Raw genomic sequence first — 14,801 nt, 5'->3', positions numbered from 1 at the left:
GCAACTTTACTGTATCTTAACTCTCCTTTTAGTCTTTTTTTTTTTTTTTAAAGATTTATTTAATTTCCCCCCCCTCCCATGGTTGTCTGTTCTTGGTGTCTATTCGCTGCCCTGCTCTTTCTTTCTTTCTTTTCACGCTGGGCGGCTTTCCTCACGAGCGCACTCCTTGTGCGTGGGGCTCCCCCACGCGTGGGACACCCTTGCGTGGCAAGGGCACTCCTTGCGCGCATCGGCACTGCGCATGGCCAGCTCCACACGGGTCAAGGAGGCCCGGGGTTTGAACCGCGGACCTCCCATATGATAGACGGACGCCCTAACCACTGGGCCAAAGTCCGTTTCCCTCTCCTTTTAGTCTTGATACGCATTTGTATTTTATTTTCTTTCCATTTCTCTTGAGTCTAATTTCTATTTTTATTTTCTATTTTACTGTATTTATTGAATTCGGTTGAGTTGCATCTTCTGTGGAATGGGGTAGGATGTAAATAAACACAGAAAACTAAAAGCCAGTATATGAAGTAATAGTAAGGAGGAAGCTAATCATAATAAAAAGTCGAAATCCACAGCTTTCATGCTGGCCAAGGACCTGTTTTCCAGACTATGGTTTACAGAGGAGGACACAGTAGAGTGAGGACGAGGTGGAGGAGGAAGAGGAAGAATTGGAAGAGGAAGAGGGGGTAAAGAAGAGGAAGAGGAAGAATGGATAAAGGAAGAAGAGGAAGAAGCAGAGAAGGAGGAAAGGGGGCGGGGGAGGGGAGAAGGAATATCCCCAGCAGGTCCTGCTTAATGAACAAAAATGTCTGAAATGAAAAATGAGGTGTTGGGTCTGAGGAAAACTCCTCAGGGCACTGCTCAATATAGTTTAATGACTCTGTGGAGTAGGCGTTAGTCCCTACATTTTGCCATGAAGAAACTGCAGATGGTACAGAGTCTGGCATATAGTAAAGCCTAAATAAGTAGGAAGACCTATATATATTCCACATATGAAAATAAACCATAACATAAATTTCATGTTAAATTACTATGAACTCTTCAAAACACCTCTAAGAAGCTCATTACCCAAATTTTGCAAATGACAAAACTACAGCTGGTGAAATTAGATAAATTGCCCAAGGTCATTCAGATAGTGAGTGGCAAAGAGAATTTGAACCTATGTCATTTGACTTCCAGGCCCATGCTTTTAACCACTTTATTATCCTGCTTCCAAATTTTTATTGGGAGAAAGTTTAGTTGCAACTGGTCCTCAAGCTCGCCTGTGCTCTCTCCATGCCATGTAAAGGTTAATGGGTGGTATTAACCGACATTTGTTCAGCTTCAAAGAAAAATGGTCTTATATAAGCAATTTTACCCCTATTCATATTTCACAGAATGTATTCATATTTCACATAATATATTTAGTTCATAGAGCACAGTCATACAATATTTGTCCTTTTGGACAAATTGCTTGACTCAACATAATGTCCTCTAGGTTCATCCATGTTATATATTTCACAACTGCTACCTTATATTCCATCATGTGTATATGCCACAATTTGTTTACTCATTCATCAGTTGATGGACACCTGTGTTGTTTTCAACTTTTGGCAATCATGAATAAAGCTGCTATGAACATTGGTGTGCAGATGTCTATCCACGTCATTGCTCTCTGTTCTTCTGGGTATATACCTAGCAATGGTATTGCCAGGTCCCATGGCAAGTCTGTATTCTACTTCCTCAGGAGCTGCCAAACTAAAAAATGTTAATATCAAACAAAAAAATACTAAGTGAAGTATACTAAGTGAAGGACACCAGACACAGAGTACTACATATTGTATGATTCCATGTATATAAAATGTAAATATAAATTAATTTATAAAGATTAAATTAGATTAATGGTTATGTAGGACTGGGGAAGGAATATTAGGAGTGTAGAGTCTTTATGGAGTAATGAAATTGCTCTAAAATTTTTGAGATGATGAATGTACAACATTGTGATTATACTAAAAGCCATTGGTGATTCACTTCAGATAGATCATATGATATGTGAATATACCTCAATAAAACTGCTTAATAAACACATAAATAATTATACACATAAATAATTGAAAAAGTAGCTATGTACAGCAGGGGAACAGAGAAAGATTGAGGGGTGAGGAATTTTTTTCTTGTTTGCTTGTTTTTTGTTTATTATTATTGAAATAATGAAAATGCTCCAATAATGATTGAAGTGATGAACACACAGCTATGTGATTAAACCAAATACCATTGATTGTGCACTTTGGATGATTTGTATGCTTTATCAATATGTATCAATAAAATTGATTTGTTTAAAAAAAAGAAATGCAGGAAGAATAAATCAGAAATTAATGAAAATATTTGCCAATGGTGTTGGGTTAATGGTATGGATAGGATAGGGTTGGAAAGGAGATTTTTCTGCATCTACTTTGTGAAATTAAATGTTGCCACTGTAAAAAAAAAAAAAAAAGTTCATGGGTGTATTTTGACTCACAGAGATTTAACTATACTGTCTTCCCCTCCCTCTCACCCTGCATGTGCCCTAGGCCCCCACATAGGGAACTGGGCATAGAGTGTAGCAAAACCTGACTGCTCACAGGTGTCCATAGAGGGCAGGATAACCAAGTTCTCTATGGGTCTTATTCCAGAAGAGCCAATCTAAGCCAAAGCTATTTCTGAAAGAAAACCTTACCTTAAGTATCAATTTTATAGATACAAAGTTAAAGATCAAAGTCAAAAGGTGAGCTTTCTTCCCGAACTCAATGGTACATTCAACAGGCTTGCTTTCCCCATAGTCCACTGAAGTCCCCCATGTCCCCCACTGCCACCACCACAAAAATTGCCAGCCTCGAGAGTAAAAAAACAAAAACGACATTGTTCTCCATGAAGATAATATAAAGACACAAACAAAATCACATCTCCCAATGCCATATTCTTTACTTCACTATACTACCCCATATTGACCAAAGGGATCTCTACAGGATCCAAAATCAACCGTTAACTCTCAGTCATCACTTGAACTTTCTTGTACGTATATACTAAACTTTGTTCATCCTTTCTGCTATCTTTTAACATTGCTTAATGTTTGTTATTCCATTTATTATTAAAACGTCATCACAAGCACCTTAAAGGAACATTTTAACTTAATGCACAATATCTTCCCCACACACAATTGCTTTTGATTTCTCATTCAGTCTTTTTCCACGTGAAATACATATCTATTCAGCTAGAATCAGAGCACACATGCAATTTTATTGTTGTCCCTTTTTTCCACTCAGATGATCTCTGTCTTTTGTCAGGATTCAGAGCTAAGCAAGGATGTGCTCTCATCTAGACTGTAGCTTCAGCCTGATGCCATGAGGGAGCTCTTGAATTGCACAGAGAATTGGTTACACCTTGAAGCAAGCAGGCCAACCTTTTGAATTCCCATGTTAATTAGTCATTGGCTGAGACCTCCCCTCAGGTGGGGAGCTGGGGTGGGCAATGAGGCCTCTTGTTCAGCTGAGGGCATTTCTCCAGAAAGGGAGCAGCCATAAGTATGAGCTGTCAACACTTACACCACTTGGTAAAGGGTATCTGAGCTATTTACCAATAGCATTCACCACATTCCCTTATACATTTTCCCTGTAGCTTCGTATTCCATCTATCTGGTCAATCATAATTAATTTTTTTTTTTAGTATTAATATTAGCATTTATCGAGTAACCATTATTTGCAAGGAACTTTGCCCAGCACTGACCTGCAACATTCCACTTAATCCTCACAATCACCTTGTGAATCATGTTCCATTATCACTCTAGTTTTACTCTGAGAAGACTAAGCCTACCGAGGTTTAAAAACCTGCCGGGATGCACAGCTTGCAAGAAGCTGAGCTGATTCTAACACAGGTCTGTTTGACTCCAGAACCTAAGTCTTCACTATACTACACTGCCATTACCCAAACTTACGTATTTGTTTAGATATTTAAAACAATTATGCTTTGCCGTTGCTCTTCTGAAATTAAATCAGTATTGCATCACAGTGGAAAGTAGCTTCTACTCACTTACAAAGAACTCCTCATTATTCCTCATTTAGAAAAATGTAAAGGGCTCAATAATCCCAAAAATATGGGATTAGCATATCATATTACAATACCTCATACAAGTAAAATTAATACAAAAACTTATAAAGAACAAAAATCCTATGATAATATATAACATGTTTTAATTTCATTGCTGGCAGGGAGAAAAATTAGTAATCCGTATGTTCAGTTATTACGTAAGTATCAGTTCCAAAGATGAAATCTTAAGTTAACATTAGTTCTTATGAAAATGGTATCTGAGATGTATTTCCTTAAATGAAATACAAAATTGTAAATTTTACTACATGCCCATAAAACACAAATATAATTTTATTTAGTGGTGGTCTTGGCTTACAAGACTAAAGTCTGAAATCAGAAAACACATTAGTTTTTGGAAATATAAGCAGGATACATATATAAGTTTTTCTTCTCAGCTGTAGATATTAACTCCTATTAACTCCCTTCATGTCATTAGTGCAAGGAATGCATTAGAATATTCTGATAGAAATGCATGTATTTTATCAGTGCACCAACTTAGACCTAATTTACATTTGTCACTTACTGATGAATGACCCCAAAACTAGAGCCCTCAGGCCACTTCCTCTCCTTCCCACTACCTTCCCCTCTACCCCATTTCTCCCATCACCCAAGAGCTAGTCAACAATAGTAACTGGTGACAGGGCATGGGAAGAAATGGGTGAAGAGTCAAAAAAGAAATGAAACAGATGAGAAGAAACTGAAAGGGTGAAATATAATCTAAAATTCCATTCTCAAGCTCCTGGTAGGGCCTCAATAGTAGCTACAAGGGAAGAAAAAATAACCCCCATTTTATCTCATCTTCCTTACTGCACCAAACTCATTTCTTCTGAGGCTCATTATCCTCTCTGTACCTCCTTGCCACCTCCAGAACTCCTTCCTTCTTTTTGTGATCCCATGTCTCCATCCTTCCTCCCCTTCCACACTATTGACCCTGCCTCTGGAAACTCTTTGCTCTTCACCTCCTCCTCTTCCCAGTCCCTGCTTAGCCTTTTCTCTGGGCCAAGGCCCCTACTATTAAGACCAGAGGTGAACATGCTGCATCTGTCACCCCTGCTCAGCATGTGAAGCCCCTCTCTGCCCCATTGTCTGGAAGAGGCAGATTGTCTTCTTCCAAATTACAATTCTAAATCAAATTTCATATAGAAACATTCGTATGCGGGGTGGGCAGCTTCTACATTCCCATTAACAGCATTAATCTTCAGATGTTTTTGGGACTTAACCTTGGAATCTGTCAAAGATGATATTGTTTAGATGGGAAAATGATTGCAAATTCCACAGAAACTCACTTATAAACCAACTCTAAACATAATCCTTCCTTTAGTTGAAGTCTGCCTATGTGAAATCCAAGCCTCCTAAATCATCTTCACCATGAGCATGCAGATTTCTTTCTATATACCCCAAGTAAGACTCAATTTACCCTGTACCCCAACCATCCAAACCCTCCACATGATCCCTGGAACTCATGATCTCACATCAACAAAATCCCTACAATTCTTAAATTCTCCTCAGAATGGTCCCTTCAACTTCTTGTCTAATCAAAACCTGGCTATCCTCTGAGCGTACTGCTTTCCCAGTCACCCTCTCTAGTGGTGGATGGTTTTCATTCTCTTCACACACTTCACATTTCACAACATTGCCTCTTCGTTGCCACTTGCAGACCCTTGAAACTCCAGCCACTTTAAAAGATGTCTTCAAATTATACCACCCACAGCCTCTTTATATGGCAGTTATCCACCGTTTTCCTGGTAATGGCACCTCCTTCCCTGAGGATTTGACACCTCTCTACCACCACTCCTGTCACTTCACCAATGAATCAATCCATCCAACATGCTAGACTCAGTTCCTTCATGCCCCTCTTCCACCTCATTTCAGTCCCCCCACTCTCAGTCATACACAAGATTTTGCCATTCCCAATTATTACACCATCTGCCAAATATCAATTTCAATAATTTGTCTTGAGCAACAATTCCAATATCTGTTCCACACCTTCTCCTCAAATTCTTCCTTCTCCAAAACCCCCATACTCACTCTCAGTTAATGGCTTTGCTTCTTAATTCAAGGATAATATAAGCAGTGAAAAAATAAAATCAGCATCTTGCTACTACCAGATCTGTTCACTTACCTCTATCGCTATTCAGATATTCTATCTTCCATCCTATTGTTGTTTCTGCTCCAACTAAAGTATTTCTAATTCCATTCTTTCCTGCTCAAAGACTGTGCAGTATTTCCCAACTTAAAAAACAAACAAGCAAGCAAAAACCTCTTCCCTTGATCCTATATCCTCCAGCTATAATTTGCTTCTTTTTACAGCAAAATTCTTAATATTGTCTATCCTCTGGCCGCCTCTTTCTTACATCTTTTTCTCTCCTCCACTCAGGCTTCCACTGCCACCAATCTACTGAAGCAACACTTGTGAAGGTCACTAACAACCTTGATTTGTCAAACCTTTTGACCAATTCTCAGTTGCTCACTCCCTTCTTTTTGAAACACTTTTTTGACCTGGCTCCTACTCTTACAGTTTTCCTATCTTTGACTGTTCCTTGTCTTTGATGATGTTTCCTATTCTTAGGGCTCATTCCCAGAACTCATTACCTTCCATCTCAATACTCTCTCCCTGACAGTTTCCTTCAGTCCCATAGTTTTCAGTGATATCTCTGGGATGTTTACTCCTGAATTTCCAGCTCCAGCCTTATTTAACCAGTGCCTACCAGACACTTCCCCTTTGAGATCTGATAGACCTCTCAAGTTTAAGTACAAAAAAAAAAAAAAACATAAAAAAGAGCTCATGACTTCTCTCTCCAACCTTCAAACTACTCTTCCCTGGTTTCTCCTCTTCAGCAAATTTTATGACCTTCCTTCCAATTACTCAAGCTAAAAACTTGACCACCATCCTTAATTACCCACTTTTTCTCCTAACAATATTCAGTCCATCCAGAAATTCTATTGACTATGTATGTACCAAATCTGATCATATCTCACCACTGCACATTCATTCAAGCCACCATCATCTCTTGCCTTGATTATTGCAGTAGGCTCCAGATGGCCCCTCTGCAGTCCATTCTTCACACAGCAGCCAGAGTGATCATTTTAAGAAATAAATTAGACCAGGTCCCTCATTTGCTCAAACCTTCCAATGGCTTCCCATTGTTCTCATAACAAAATGCAACCTACTACATGAGTTCACAAAGTACAATGTGTTCTGGACCTTGATACCCCTCCAACTGTGTCCCTGAATGTTCTTGAATGTTCCTAACTCATGGCCAGCCCAAGGTCTTTACACCTGCTTGCCTAAAGCAAGTGTAAAGAGACTCATTCGCCACGTATTTGCATGGTTTGCCAAGGGCACCTTTGAGCAGGTGACCATCCTACTTAAACTGGCCTCTCCTCTATGAATCCCTGGTTTATTTTTCTTTATAGCATTTTTCTCTATTCAATAATATATTTTGTTTGTTTATGTATATATAAGTTCAGGAACTTTGTCTGTCTTGTTTACCAATATAATCCCAAATGTAGAACATATAAAACATGTAGTAGGTGTTCAATATATATTTAGGCAATTAATAATTGTGTTGTGTATATATGCCTGTGTGAGCGCTCAGAAACACAACCCCATCTGTTTACCCTGTGGTGTTTCAGAACCTCTATTTCAATGTTTAGTTACACATATATGAACAATGGCAGGCTTTGAGAGTTGAGGCCTCAGGTGCTTTAGCTGATTGTCATCTCAGGTGCTCCATGGAAAATGCAACACACACTTTTGCTTCCATTTCTTGCTTTGATGACAATCTGTATGTAAAGTAGGATTCATTTTAATACCTTGGAGGCATTACTGTGCTTCTTGGGCTCAGCAGAGGGATAAGTTGATGAACCAGCTCTGAGGACTCATGTTTCCTTTTTCAGTAAATGTACTTATGATACGTCACAGCAACTGGGCTTCCCCAAGTATACACATATGACTTGCCTAGAATAAAACTTTCTTAACTCGGACTCTTAAGATGATTGTTACTATATCCACGGGCAGGGAGCACACTGTCCCACTGCTAGAGTTCTTAGATGGTTAGCCAAAGGCTCTAACCAGAAAAATGACAAGGTAGTCTCTGGAACTGATAATTTATAGACAACAAATTCATGTTTTTAAAATATAAAACACCAAAACACAAAAGCATTTACTCTAATACTGTGACAAAAACTGATTTGGAAGATATACTAGCTTTTATCAATATGACTGATTTATTTTTGTGTAAACTCATTCCAAAAACAGCAAAAAGAAGAAAAGGAAAAACATTTGGGGTAGCACATATATTATTCTCCTGACTTATAGAGGTTTTCCTTGTTTTAATTCATCTGTTTGTTAAATCCAATAACAGAGACCTCCTATAAAATATATTAAATTTGCAAAGCAGCAAAGGAATCTAAGTTTTAAGTGTCTCAAATATATTTTCACAGGAAAGCACAGTACAAATTTTGTCAGTCGTTATGATCCCCGATTTAACAGCTGGATTCAACTTCCGCCCATGCAAGAAAGGTAAGCATTTATTTCTTGTGCTTGAAACTTTTCTGGCTCTTTTACAGGAGGCTTGGATTCTGAACAGCTTTCCATGATAAAATAGGGAATGCTAAACAGAGTCAATAAAAGACACAGGAGGCAAAATATAGAGGATGGCCCAGCCAATTTAGATTAACTGCCTTGTTAACCAATGGAGAAAACTAGTCAAATAAGTCCATCATTTGTCCTCATTTCAGAAGAAAATAAAAAGTTGTGTGACTAGTCTTCTTTTATTACAGTGCATTGCTATTTTTGTAAGCAGAGCTAAAATCTCCCTGGCTATCCTACTAATAATATAATATATTTAAATCCTAATAATATATTTAAATCCTAAAATTGAAATATTAAACACCATTCTCACAATGATAGGCATTTCAGTACAGAAATTTCAATATCAAAGATTTCAAGTCAAACTGACTCAAGTAATTTACATTTACCTTCCCAAGCATCTTATCAGACAGTGAAGAATAGGTTATTTGTTTTTATTTTGCAATGTATTCATTTATATACATTGTGTTTATCTCAGCTAACCTAGTTCCAAAAGGACAAGATGACTGTTATATTTATATATATTTTTTGTCTCTCCTAGCTGTTACCTAAGTTACCTAGGCATGAGACCAAGTGCATATCAAATTTATGTTCTAAAATTTGAACACGTGTTTCTTTTCAAGTAATATCTGGATAGCCTCTTGAACAAATTCTCCAGTTGATAGTGGCATAAGCTGCAAGCTACTTCCTCTTTTCAATTGAGTTATTTAAGGAATCTGCAGCATTCTTTCCCTTTCCTATTTCCCTCATGACCTCTCACCTTAACATCTCCATTTTTTTTTTAACATCCAAATAGATTACACTGAGATCAAATTAGATCTTTAATCCTAAATTCCAACTTAATAGGACATTTTCAGACAATACCATTCATTTGAAAGTGTACATAGCTGCAGCAGGCAGTGTGAATTTATACTAAAAGAAACTCAATAATTAACTTTCTATTCCATAAAAGTATATTAAAATTCTCTTTCAGGAGACTAAAACCTCTATACCAAAAATTAGGAGGCATGGTACATTATAAAGGCCACAGACATGTTTAAGAAAGTCTGGTCCAAAGGTACCTCAAGAAAATACTCTAAATCAATTTCTATCCTCCCAAATTTCTCAATGAATTGGAAGCCTATGATGTCTTTCTCCAATGGACCCTGTTTTTCTCTCTCACAGGGGTTATTTCCTGGTTGCTGTTATTTGTAGCTGTGTCACTTTGTCCTTTACTCAAGACCACTTGAAAAAGTTTTATTTAAGAAATCATTTTTAAAATAAATATCAATAATATGTGTGAAATGTCAGCATCTCATCACAATGGCCCCCTTTGCTGGGGGCTGTTCGCCATGATAATTAACCTTCATGCCTTCGGCTTGGGAGGCATAGCTCACGGCGCGGTCAATTATCTCACTGTAGAACCCCTAAGGATGGGAAGTATTGCTGCAAAACCTAATTAGTAATTTTTAAAAAATGTGTATTGTTTACTTGATAGTCCATAATGACTTCCTCTGAGGCACTATGGCCTATCATGGCAGGGTCCTACTTAGACAATTTTTAGCAGTTCATTGACCTGATAAAAAGACCTGCCATGGTCTGTCGGCACCCGGCAGCCACCGTTGACAGGATGGACTGTTTAACGTTTCTTTCTAAGTCATTATGGTATATCATGTCAGGTCCCTAGTAAAAGAAGGTTTTTTTTTATTTTTTTATTTTTTTTAGATTTAGAACAATCAACTCGATAGACCAAATAAAGAGCTCCTTACAGAGCTGAGTGGGAAAAGGCAGATCTCACAAATGCCCAGTCAATCTTCTAGCTTCCGATCTCCTCTGAGTTTGTTGACCCAGGCAGCAATCCATAGCTTAAAATGAAATTTTGCTGTCATCGCAATAGTTCCATTCAAAACAGCAAGTGAGATCAGTTTTCAGTGTGGCTTAATTAGCAGTACAAAAAAAAAGAAAGAAAGAAAAGGAAGAAACTAAAATATATGAGACTCTCTTCAGATCAAAAACAATTTCTTGAAACATTTCAATTCATTTATTTTGCATTGTGCAGATCATGAGTCAAATTCACCAGTAACTTCTCACCCACCCACTTGCATTATGCTGCTACCAAAGTGCTGAGAAGTTAAAACTGTGCTGAAAAGTTACCAGCCTAGTTGCAAATACTAGAAAGAGGTTGTGAGTCACCCCTGAGATAACCCACTGTTAGAGATCTGGCGAGACAGATTTCAAGGTTGTGCTTTCAAAGAGGTATAGTAATAGTATAGTAATTGTGCAGGAGAGCCTTCTGGTTCAGCAGGAAAATGGCGCATGGCTTCTAAGCTAACCCAATAATAGGCTCAACTCATGAATTGCACGCCTGCCGGCTATGAATTTTACTAACTGAAATTAGACAGAAACAAATTTAAATGTAATGTTGATGAATTGTTTTGGTCCCAGATTTAGGATATGATTCTTCAGTAAAAGCGGGGAGAACAAAATGAAAACTCGGTTCAATAGAAATGTTTCGGTTAACTTTAACATTGTTGTTCAATAAAAAGAAAATTTAGGCATTATTCCTATGGGCATCTTAGTCTAGAAAACTCATCATGGGGAAAAGAAAAACAAACAGTTTCGACAGCAACAATGAAGCATTGTTTCTCCTCCAGGAGTAAGTGAAAGCTAAAAACAAATACATCAAAAAAAGTTTCCAAATTTAAATATCTTGTCACTGACAGTCTTACAAGAAACAATGCAAGATGATATTCTGTTTGAAAATCTGTTGTTGTTGTTGTTGTTGTTATTGTTTTAACCTAATGGTGGAAGTTAAAAATTCAAGCTGGGACAAGGTTTTGACCATCCTAGTTGCCAGAAAGGACTTGTGAAGACTTCTACAATTAGCAAGGCTCCAAGTGTGTTTGTGGAAGTTATTGTTCATGTTTTTAATTTATCTCTGAAACGTTGAATATTGTCTCTGGAGGGAGGCTTAGGAGATGAACGATTTTAAATTCAAATAGTGCAACCCTGTTATGGAATCTTCAATAATCTTGAACTTACTTTCCCCACCAAAAAGAAAATTAAAATAGCTTTAATCAGGTGAGCTCTTCATGAGAGGAAGAAGAGCAGGGAGCTTCCCAAGAGAAAGCAGGTATGGCGAAATTTTAGCCTCAGACAAATGTTGACAGTTGCTGACAGACCATTAACTATCAGGCGTTTCTATAGTGCATTTCATGAATTCTCATGTTGGTCATGCAAGGGAATAAGTCAGAGACTTGAAATCTTCACTATTTAAATTTCTGCATAAAAATGCACTTTTAGTCAGGAAGTAAAACCTACTGATGTTTTCCCATTTAGATCCTAACAGTGACACTGTGTGGATAAAGCTAGGAGTACACATGGAGCATCAGGTTAAGAATGCTTTGGCTAAAAAAAAAGCAAGTTTGGACAGGCTGCCTCAAAAAGCCAAATGAGAAAAGTGAAAATTTGAAATTCAGACTAGACAAAAGGAGTTCACACTACCGAAGAGAGATTTTTCTCTTCTTTTTTACAATCTAAACTTAAGTGGAGGGCTTTCATACTTGCAATGACAAATGGGCATTTTCTCTTCTAAACTGGTACTGCATAGAACTCTCCATTACCACCTTTCTACCCACAGTGTGCAAATTATTTAAAGATGGCTCATCAATGAAATAAGTAAATTCATTATTTCAGAGGCTCCAGGACCTGCCATAGAAAAATATGGAGGAGAATTACCTACCTACCCTTGTGTCATAGGTGCAAATAAATATCTTTGTTATGCTAGGACAGATTTTTTAAGACATGTCAGTCTTTTCAATGAAGTATTTTAACTTGATAAGGTAAAAGTACTGATAAAATAACTTTGACCTGCCATATTCAATGAGAGAGCAATTGAAATCTGGTGAAAGAAATGGAAGGAACCAGTGATTCATGTGTATTCACTTAATTTTGCAACTTTTAAAAAACCTGATATTATATTTAAGTACAGTTTTGGTCCTATATGCAAGGAATTCACATATGCATAAACATATATACATATACTACAATTTCAGAGCTTCCTGGACCCTAAGATACCATTGACAGTATTAACAGCCTCTACTTTAGAAATCTGACTCCTCTGCTCTTTATTTTTCTTCCTGCTTTCTCTCCTCTTTTTCTATTATTGGTATTGTTCTTCTTGCTTTTAAATTTTTCGCAGTACATATTTCTTTCAAAGGCATTCAGAAATGTAAAAAAACAACATAGCTAAATATTATTCTACAATTACCGGAAATGGTTAACAATTCTAGAATATCAAAAAAACCCTGAATACATCACCATCTATCACAAATTCCATACCTATATGATAACAAATCGTCTGAACATTAAAAAAAAATTGAAACATCACTTAAATGTGATTAGGAAAAGGTTTTATACAAAAATCTTGATGACTAATTTTTTAAAAAACTTTTCATCCAGATAATATTAACTCACCGTTCTTGAGCATTAACAATATTGTGAACACTCTGCTCAGTACTTTGCATATGTATTTACAAATGGCCTGGGGAAGACGGTACTAGTATTATCTGGGTGTTCCCGATGAACAATCTGAAGCTGAGAGGGGTTCAGTAACAAGTCAGAGACCACACCCCCAGTAAGTAACATAGTAAGGAAATATGACCCCAGAGACTAAACTGTGCATCAACATGCCCTATCCTGCCTCCAGAGGGGTTAATACTTTGTAAAACAATCTGGAAATTCTCCAGACCATATCGGTTTACCTGTTAAAAACTTCCAGAGGGCTGCTGTACTTACTCTTGACATTGCACAAGTCTTATCGATTTTTATGGGGACCATTACCGGAGCAAACATGACTTACGTTCTCTGCGGGGCTTAACACTTAACTACACTGATTTGGTATTGGACCACATATTATCATGGTAAAGTATACTATTCCAGTACCATCAATGAGGGGAAAAAAGCAAAGTACCAACCTTGCTTCAGGTTACAACCCAGTCATCCTAATTCCAAATGACTGAGGCTTCTCTGAATCTTAGTCTCCCTTGCCACCGGTATCTTATTAGTTAACAAGTCTTACATCTTCTTCCTTTAAAATACCTTTTGCGTCACTCTTTTCCACTTACTACTAACACCCTAATTTAAGTCCTCAGTATCTCATGCCTAGATTTTTACTTAGCTCAGAATTTGTCTCCCCGTCTTCAATCCTTTCAGCACAGCTTGTATCTTTTGCCTTTGATGGCCAAGCTGTCTAATTCAGCCAATTGGCTATCTAGAAAAGGAAATCAAAAGATATCCTAAAACCTTATAAGAATCAGCACGAAAAACTCCTTAGGTTATATTTCTATAACTGGTTATATAATTTAATAATTTTGATCATTGTGTGCAAGTCACAAAAGTTGCTCTATTTGCAGTAGTATTGGGAGGGAGAAAAAAATGATAATTGAAGAAAATTTTGATGATGTAGTTCACTTATAAATTGGGAACAATGACCCTTGAAGGACCGTAAAGAAAATGAATGTCAAGATAATTTATTATTGTTACATTATCTTCCTCATTTTTCACTTTGTTGTATGGAGCTGTGATACCTTTACAAGGTACCAAATACCCCAAACGTTAATGAACACTTCAACAATGTGTAAAATGCAAAGTAAAAAGAGCTGACAAATTTCTCCTTTACTAGACTTTAAATATCAAAAATACAGCTCACAATGGGCAATGCACATGATTACTGTATAAGGCCTCAGATTTAGAAGGTAGCTATGCAAGTAGGTTCCAAAAGTTTGTACTTCTCTCTGAAGCAGGAGGGACTTCCTCTCCCTAAGTATTTCAAAAGGTGACATTTCACAGTTCCCTTTGTGATTTACTATGGATTGTTGATTTCATTGTAGAAGAGCCAGTTTCTATGCATGCCGGCTGGACAAACATTTATACGTTATTGGTGGAAGGAACGAAAGCGGCTACTTGTCCAGTGTGGAGTGCTATAACCTAGAAACAAATGAATGGCGTTATGTGTCCTCTTTGCCACAGCCTCTAGCAGCTCATGCAGGAGCAGTGCACAGTGGGAAGATATACATTTCAGGCAAGTCATTCCTCCACTTTCTGCTACAAAGTTCAGTTCCAAGGCACTTTCTTGATT

General features: G+C 37.4%; 1 protein-coding gene across 1 annotated transcript in view; it reads left to right on the top strand.

The window, feature by feature from the left end:
- Positions 1-14,801, top strand: part of KLHL14 (kelch like family member 14) — a 93,869-nt gene that overhangs the window by 71,586 nt on the left and 7,482 nt on the right. The window contains exons 4-5 of the mRNA XM_004478996.3: positions 8,536-8,614; positions 14,554-14,744. Of these exons, the coding sequence (XP_004479053.1) occupies positions 8,536-8,614; positions 14,554-14,744 (270 nt within the window). The remainder of the gene's footprint in view (positions 1-8,535; positions 8,615-14,553; positions 14,745-14,801) is intronic.

Source organism: Dasypus novemcinctus, chromosome 16 (genome assembly GCF_030445035.2).
Source record: "Dasypus novemcinctus isolate mDasNov1 chromosome 16, mDasNov1.1.hap2, whole genome shotgun sequence".
Lineage (NCBI taxonomy): Eukaryota > Metazoa > Chordata > Mammalia > Cingulata > Dasypodidae > Dasypus > Dasypus novemcinctus.
The sequence above is the reverse complement of the archived record's forward strand: the minus strand, read 5'-3'. Positions and strand labels throughout refer to the sequence as shown.